Source organism: Vidua macroura, chromosome 4 (assembly GCF_024509145.1).
Source record: "Vidua macroura isolate BioBank_ID:100142 chromosome 4, ASM2450914v1, whole genome shotgun sequence".
Taxonomy (NCBI): domain Eukaryota; kingdom Metazoa; phylum Chordata; class Aves; order Passeriformes; family Viduidae; genus Vidua; species Vidua macroura.
The window spans coordinates 15,529,064-15,537,398 of NC_071574.1; the positions used below are offsets into that span (position 1 = coordinate 15,529,064).

Below are 8,335 nucleotides of genomic sequence, written 5' to 3' on the forward strand. Positions count from 1 at the left end.
TTCACCCATTTTTGTACTCAGGACAGTGACTTTGGGTTGGAAGAACTGACACGAAGAAAATGCACTGGTTTAGCTCCTGAACAAAAGAGGCTTTGTGTGCTGGTCCCTTCCTGAAAGAGCACAACTTGAATCACACTTTGCCTGGCTGGGAGCAATGTTATATGCATATGGTTTAGGTTTTTTTACATTAAGTTCTTAATCTGATTTGGGGAATGTAAAATCTGCAACAGTAACTTCTCTCCTGTTCATAGCTCATGTAACACTGAGGTCACCTGTAAAATAGCCCTGCTTCACTTTGTAAATATGTGTGTGTTTCCAGGGTCACTTGTTTGTAAACAAAGTGCCCAGATCAGGCATTTTGCAATCCTCCTTGTCTCTTTGTTTTGCCTGATCCTAAATTCAGAGCATAACTCTTTGCCTATAGTTCAAGAAGCATTCCTGTCTGTTGCATGTAATATTTAATTAAACTTTTAAAGAAACTCCACTGCTGAAGTTCTGTGCTAGTTTGTGAAGTCCATGCATTTCTGGTGATTTTCACACAAAGTGGTTTGAGTACAAGGTAAGATGTGGACTAACAGGGGCAAGAAGGTTTTAATCACAGCACATTGATTTTCCCCTGTGAAGAAAGCTCAGCTAGGTGTTTTTGCTGCAGCTGGATGCCAAACCTAGGATTCCAGTTACAGGCACCATTTTTTTAATTTAAATCTGTGTACAATCATTTAACATATACGTAAAAGCATAACCAGATATTGGATGGGGAGGAAATAAAATTATCTACAAAAATAAGCTCAGTAATAATACACCAAAATCCATATTATACAGCATTCCTGCAGGAGTGATGATGGCTTTAACGAGAAGTTCTCTTCTTTCTTCTCCTTTTGTTAAATGCTTTCTTACTTGGATTTTCTTGTTTGGAGCTAGTCTGTGTTCTGTCAGCAAACAACAGTTGTATCAGAAACATACCAAATGGTTTTTCAAAATAAAACAGGCTGATTATCCATAACTTGGCAACTACCCACCACGCCTGGGGCCAAGGTGTAAGTTAATCTCTTGAAAGTGTACTAACAACAAGGGTTTCCATGGATACAGCAGCAAATCTCACTTCTTGGAGGTAAAACTCAACATCAGCTCTAGTACAGCACACAGAATGTCTGCAGCAGCTCTAAGGAGCCACTGACTGTATGCTCTCACTCCCTCTGGAAGGACTAAAATGAGTCAAATGGCCAAAACCATCTCAGACAGCTGCAGGCCAGCCAGGCTCTGGCCGCTCAGGACAGAAGAGATTTAGCCTAGATTGCTCTCAGCTATATCTGTATTCCCTTTGATCAATTGAAACCTTTCTTAGCCTTGCCAAGATACTGTCCTTCCTGCAACAAACTTTTATCCCCTCCTAATTCCACTTGCTAGTTACCTTGTTTTCTGTGGTAGTTCCTGTGGTTCCAGAATGACAACTTCTTCCTCCTCGCTGTCAGACAGTACAATGGGTTCATCTAAAAAACACACAAACCCCACCAACCCCAAACTGCTGGTCACTTTTGTACAAACAACCCCCTGTAAAAAATAATCACAGCATTTTTAAAGAAACACCCAGAGGGGCTACTGATTCATTTTGAGCCCTCCCTATACTACAGAAATCAAGTTTTGAAAAGAACTGACTGGGTCAAGTGGAATTAGCAAATGTGTAAAATGGCTACAATGGTTCTTTCTTCCTTTGGACCTTTCACATTTTAATTATGAACTGTTAATAAAGTGATATAATAAGATCTGATATTAAGAAAAACAAATACTTACCACTCTTAGTTTCCCTCAGTGTACTTGTATCCTCAGTCTCCACTTTTTCACATTCAAAAGCAGCTGCCTCACTTTCACCTTCTTCTTCCGCTGCTTCTTCCTTCTCAGATTCTTCAAGGTCTCCCCAGGAGCTCTCTATTCCTTCCCCAATCTGGGCTGTCCCAGGAGTGTGCAATACTGGATTGGCAAAACTGCAGGAGTTAAGAAAAACCTTGGTGTTTGCTGGTAAAATTCTTTGTATTCTGAGAGTAAACCAGGTGGTTTATAAGCTGGGGAGAACAGCCCTAAAGGGGAGTTCAGAATGCCACTTCTCCAGTCACTGTAATAATCACAGCTCTGACCTCAGCTTTGCACTTTAGGCAAGGAATTAAAACCAGACTGAAGCAAGACCAGGATGATGATGATGAGGATGATGGTATTTCCTCTCAAGGTTATATGCCTACCTAAGCTATGAGGAATACCAGATGTGTGTTTAGGCTGGTTTTCCCCTGAGTAGTACCCTGGAAAAGATACACTTCCGAAGGAGGGTCAGCTTTAGCAATGATTTCTCCAGCCTGTTCTTCCACGTCATTGGTGTCCACAGCAGCACTCGCCATTTTGAAGGCAGTGATCCTTTGGTTGGGGATGGATTCCGCAAAGCCGAACTTCCCGCCTTCTTTCCTGGTCATTCAACAACAGACATTATTTCAGGATAAACAAAAATTCCTTCTGAAGTTCAAATATACAAACGCTTGCTATTTAAAAAAAAATACAAGTGAAGACAATTTGCTGATTGACATTTGTTTTTTACTACATTTCTTTAAAACCCCCATTTCCGTCCCTTCCCAAAACACTCACCTGGCTTTTTGGTCGTTTTCCAAGGCTTTCTGAATCAGTTCTGTTATTTCTGCGACTTTAACAGCTGTTATTTTACTGCATCTCAGAATCTGTTTGTTACACATACAAAAAACAGCTTACAACCAGGAAATCAAGAAGTTTTTAACTGGAATTATAGAGCATCATAAGAATCACAAACATTTAAATCACAGGAACTTCAAACACTTAAAATATGGCCCCTTAGCATGAGGGACTGGATTCACCAAGACATGCAAAAAGTTAACAACCTCCAGAGTGCAACTGGAAATAATCTGCCATTTTTTTCAGCCGGATCACAGGGAAAATAAAAATATGCACATCTGACCAAAAACTATGCATTTTCTACATCCCTTCAGCAGCATGGTACACAGTACTATGCTCTTCCACTAAGACAAAAAAATACATAATATTTTCCAATAAAATCAGACAGTTAATTGGTTTCTCAGCTTCCAAATGTCATGGATATTTACACATCAAGACTGCAGCACAGGAATCAGTCTATACACCACAGAAGGACTGGTCAGAGCAAAGGTTTACCTGATCCTGCAGCAGCATGACCACTCCACTGGACTGGATGGTACAAATTTCATGGTGTTTATTCATGGCAATGACAAGGAGCCCATCCATCACCCGCTCCTCACGTTCAGTTGGATCCACCAATAAATAGGTTCTAGAATCAAGGTTTGAAATATGAGGCAACAGTAGAAATTTCAGCATCTTACTACCCTTAAACACAATTAAACAAAGGAGTTGGTTTGCATATTAATAACTATGGGTTTACAAGGTTTATACCCCTTATGTGGGTACATAGACCTCAAAATCTTACCCTTGATGGAAGAAGGCAAAACTGACACAAATGGGCATGTGGTGGATACTCAAGGGGACAGGATCACGTTCCTCAGGAGTGTACTTTGAAAGGAATTGGCCCAGAATACAGTTATTTATGAAACTCGTGTGATTTTAAAATGACAAAGAAATTTCAGGAAAATTTAAAACAAAAACTCAACTTACCACAGTTACTTCCTCTCCTTGCACAGACACATCTGGCCTACGAAAATGACACAGAGCTACAATCCCTGCTATGCTGGCAGCATCAGTGATGTTGCCATCATGGTTTAACAGGTGCATGTCCAGCCGAATTTGCCAAACCTAACAAAAATACAAAAAATATAAAACTGCTTGATTCTACAGAAGCTGACTTTTTTTTTCAAAACTAGTTCATTTTTTTGAAACAGAAAAAGAACCAGTATATTTTCCTTAGGTCTTTGATTAAGAAGATTAAGAGATCTTGGTATATTTCAAGATACCCACTGTGCCAGATTTAATTATGACAAAATATGCAGCACTTCAGCACAATTTAAACAGCATTCTGTAGGGTCCCAGCTACTTCAGAAAGCCTATGCAGACATGCAAAGTTAAAAATACCTCTCAAATCAGATGCATGCATCTTTACATTAACCTAAAATCAGTATTTCTACTATCCAACAGAAGTCAGAGACCAACTTAAAATTGGACTACATGTATTTTTTAGTTTAAACCCACCAGAAATGAAGAAGTTTTCCTACCTTTTCACCAGCAACAACGCAGAGAGATTCCGTTTCAATGCATTTGGAATCTCTGAGGCATCGCTCCAGTAGTCTGTTCAGTGACACCAGTAACTCGGATTGTCTGTTGGAACAAAATTAACCCAAAGTCAATAGGATTACAGTGGCTTTTATGCCATCCCTGCTTAGTCCTTTTAAGACATTAATTACCTGCCAGGCTCCAGCCCAGGTGCAGCCATTGGTGAGAGCTCCAGATTAAAGAAGAGCACACCTTCCGTGGGCCGACTGGGCTTAGGGGGAACAAGTTCACACGAAACCTGTGCAAGAACCCTGCCAAGGCAAATAAAGCACCAAGTCACAGAAAGTACCAGGGAAAATCTAGAAAAAAAATACATACTTGAGGGGAAAAAAGTATGTGGTTAGGGTTTTAGTTTGTAATTCTCACTCCTGAGAGTTTCTTGTTCAACGCCTGTCATATGTATTTAAAATTTGGTCAACAACTGAAGGAGCCAAATGGTAAGAACTAGAACATACTCCTGTCTTTTAGACTAAAAATTGACTCGAACACATGAGGAACTGTAATGACATACTTATGCAAGTGCATATATTTCACTTTTACACAGGCAAAAAAGGTTCGTTTAGTTTGGGGAAGAACGCAAAATGTGAGATCACTGAATAAGCAAATGAAAACTTGGGAACAATTTTGCATTTTATAAATTATTTGCAACTACAATCATCACGGAAACTCCATCCCTTTCCCGCTTCCTTCCTTCCCATCTTCTCCTCTTTGCTCCTACCCTTGAAATACTACGACTTCAAGGCTTGAAAGGTTAAAATCTGTTTACAGATATCTCTGCAGGCATGGGAGCCCCGGGCTCTATTTAACCCGGGGCCCGCGGCCGAGCCCCCGCGCCCACCTGGTCCTGCCCAGCTCCACCATGCAGCAGCCGCGGTCGGCGCCGAAGGAGACGCGGATGTTCCGGTAGTCGTAGCATTGCCTCCCGTCCAGGCGCTGCGGGAATACACGGACACAAACACACACATGGAGAGGGTTACTGCGCCATGTCCGGCATGCGACGGGACCGCGGGGGGGCGGATCCCGGGGACAGCCGCTCTCCCCGGGCGGCGGGCAAGGGGATCGGGAAAGGGGCAGGGAGGGGGATGCTGGCGCCGCACCTTCTTCTCCTGGATGGCGCGCAGGAGGAAGCGCCGCTCGCAGTTGGAGAGCGGAGTCGCCTTCATGGCCGCGCCGTGAAGGGGCAGCGCGCTCGGGTGATTGGGGGGGAGAGGGGGAGGAGGGAGAGCGCGCGCGCGTGCGTCATCGTCGCGCGCCGCGCGTGCCTAGCCCGCATGCGCCGCGTTACCGCCCTCGCGCGCGTCTCCCCAAGGAGGGCACGGCCCTGAGAATGTTGTAGGCGGGCGCGAACACGCTCTGCTTGGAAAAACTTTTCCTGCTATCCAAGCTAAACCTGCCCCGGCTCAGCTTCATGCTGCTTCCTCGTGTCCTGTCCCTGGTCACCAGAGTGCAGAGATCGGCATCTGCCCATCCTCTCCCCCTCCCGAGGATGCTGAGGTCTCCCCTCAGTCTCCGCCAGCTGAACACACCAAGTGCCCTCAGCCACCCCTCACACCCGGAGGTTTCCCCTCCGGGCCCTTCAGCATCCTCGTGCTCTCCAACAGCTTCATGTCTTTTCCATATTGCGATGCCCAAAACTGCATGGGCGGCATGCAAAACAGCACTGCAAAACAGCACCCGAGGAGAAGGCGCGCCAGTGCAGGGTGTGCACCTCAGCCTGAGGTGGCACGTAAGGGACAGAGGCAGCGAGAGCTGATGCCGGAGTGCCGGTCGTCGGGAAAGCCATCTGGAATTAAAAACAAAAACAAAAACAAAACAAAACAAAAAAAACCCACAGAACATGCATGCCAGACATTTCGAGTGGTTAACACTATTGTGGTGCCCAGCCCCCAAGGTGCGGATGCCCCGCAGCCCTCAGGAAACAGCCGGGCCGGTGTCGGGAACACGGCTGTCAGTGCTGCGGGCAAAAATGCAGCCAAGACATCCAGGCTGTGGGAAGAACATCCCTCCCTGCTGTTCTGAAATGTTGCCCGTAAGTAAAAAGGCCTTTAAAAGTGGCTTTTATGCTTTGTTTGAGCTAAAACGAGAAAATCTATTCTCTTCCCACCAACATTAAACCCCAGACACTGGCATATTCCACACAAAAGTGTTGAAATATCTCAGTTATGCTGTCTTTTCAAGCCTTTGTTAACACACTACAGTTCTAGTACAAACTAAAATGTAAGTCGTGTTTCTGAAATTCACAAGTTTGTGCTAGTGAGGACAAGTGCTGTCTGATTTTCCCATGATGGTTTTATATTTTCAGTTTAGGATAAATATCGTCACAAATAATAGGTGTAAGAAAATATCTATGGGATTATAGAAAGACACTCCTTCTCCAAGGAGAAAAATAAGCAAATTGCCCTTGGAGTTTTACTGGCAATCTTTATGTGGAAATTCTGTCTAATTTTACTTTTTTGTTGTGTGAATTTGGTGACAGTATTCATTAGTGAAGGCTTGGGGTTAAATTAGTAACAAGCAAACTCTGTAAATTAGTAAACTTCAAGTTTACTAACAGCAAATTTGGAAGCGTTTTTTATTGTTTGTGGGAGTTGTCCAAACTACATTACTCTTTGTCAATTACAAAAAGATGTTAATTTCAGCATATGCTGAGATTTCTGCTTGAGGTGGAGTGGGAAAAATTCCTGGTCCGGCTCTCTCAGTGAACTGTTAGGTGACTCGATCCATCAGGCTGGTGGAAAAGCACCCGTTTCAAAAGAGAAGGTGGTGGTGATGGTGAACTTCAGGGGGAGCTGGATGTAATTCCAGGGGAAATAAGTCATGTATTTGGGCTGGAAATCAGCTGTGTCCCCTTTGATCCATGCTGTGAACTTCAGGGGGAGCTGGATGTAATTCCAGGGGAAATAAGTAATGTATTTGGGCTGGAAATCAGCTGTGTCCCCTTTGATCCACGCTGTTGTCTTCACACAAAGGCTACTTTGCAGCTCTGGTACTTGCACATATGCTAGGAAGGGTGAAGAATTTCATGGACAAGTTAAGGAGGTGTAAAACCACATCATTGGAAAACTGTAGGAGGAGGGTACACAGAAAACAAGGTCAGTGTAAATGGTTAATGAAATAGAAGCTGAGTAATTTCTGTGTTTCTGAACAGTGAAGGACAGGGCTACAATGGTAATGAAATAATGGAAATACTCTGCTGTGTTCAGAAGGGGTGAGTGTTGCACCCTACAGAGTGAATAAATGAGTGAATAAATCACAGGTACTTAGGCTAAAGCAGGAATTTTTAGAAAGAAGATCCTGATGATCTACTGTGCCCACAGTTGGAAGCGTTTCTTCATTTGAGCTGAATGCTCTGTGGGCTGAAATGCTTGAATTGGATTATCTTACTGAACCGAGCCTGAAGGGAAAGTTGCATTTAAGGACTGGAGAAGAAAACCAAACTGCATCAGAATCTCTGGATCTTGACAGCAAGCTGCCAGCAATTTTTATGGCCTAATCAAAATAAAGAAGAAATTGACCTTCTCTTTCCATGGCAGCCTTAACTGCAATGTGCCTTTGCTGATTGGCTGTAAGTCCTGCTCATTTACACATCCATGCATGACATGATATATGCTGTGTTCCAGCTGATAAGGTTATTTGGGAAGAAAGGCTCTGCCTAGATGTAATAATGTAATTTAGAATTTGTTTTTATGATTAACAGTTCCAGGGGGGTGGGAGGATGGGCAATCCTTGCAAACAGTGTTGCTGGCAGAAGTGAGGCATGAACAGTACCTCCTGCTGAGATGAGGAACAGGATATTCTGTCCAGGATCCAGGGAAGCACTCAAACAAGCTCTTTATCTGAAGCACAGATAAACACCTTTGTCCCTTACATATTAGAAAGAATGTGTCACAGCTTCCAAGGCTAAAATTTAGGGAAGGAGTTGTCTGGTATATATGCTCAACTAATTTTAATTAAAAAAAAAAAAAAAGGGATCCAGAACTGCCAGGAAATTATTCAAACACCAGCTTAAGGCAAGTTGGTAATAATACCTTCATCTGCTTGCTGAATGCTTGCTTGATCATGTTTC

The 8,335-nt window shown here is 43.3% G+C and overlaps 1 protein-coding gene across 1 annotated transcript; it reads right to left on the reverse strand.

Annotated features, from left to right (window-relative positions):
• Positions 1-638: 638 nt before the first annotated feature.
• EXOSC9 (exosome component 9) lies at positions 639-5,466 on the reverse strand. The gene is made up of 12 exons (XM_053975471.1): positions 5,367-5,466; positions 5,108-5,202; positions 4,401-4,520; positions 4,212-4,314; positions 3,658-3,795; positions 3,473-3,555; positions 3,184-3,316; positions 2,629-2,717; positions 2,305-2,451; positions 1,792-1,982; positions 1,412-1,490; positions 639-929 (listed from the first exon to the last, which is right to left on the reverse strand). Exons 1-12 carry the CDS (start codon positions 5,430-5,432, stop codon positions 848-850), a joined length of 1,326 nt encoding a protein of 441 aa, XP_053831446.1. The 5' UTR covers positions 5,433-5,466; the 3' UTR covers positions 639-847.
• Positions 5,467-8,335: the final 2,869 nt, after the last annotated feature.

Coding starts and splice junctions, on each gene's coding strand:
- EXOSC9 (XM_053975471.1), bottom strand. CDS start 5,432: ATGAAGGCGACTCCGCTCTCCAACTGCGAGCGGCGCTTCCTCCTGCGC. Junction 5,203..5,366: donor GCGCCATCCAGGAGAAGAAG/GTGCGGCGCCAG, acceptor GTATTCCCGCAG/CGCCTGGACGGGAGGCAATG. Junction 4,315..4,400: donor CCTGGGCTGGAGCCTGGCAG/GTAATTAATGTC, acceptor TTGTTCCAACAG/ACAATCCGAGTTACTGGTGT.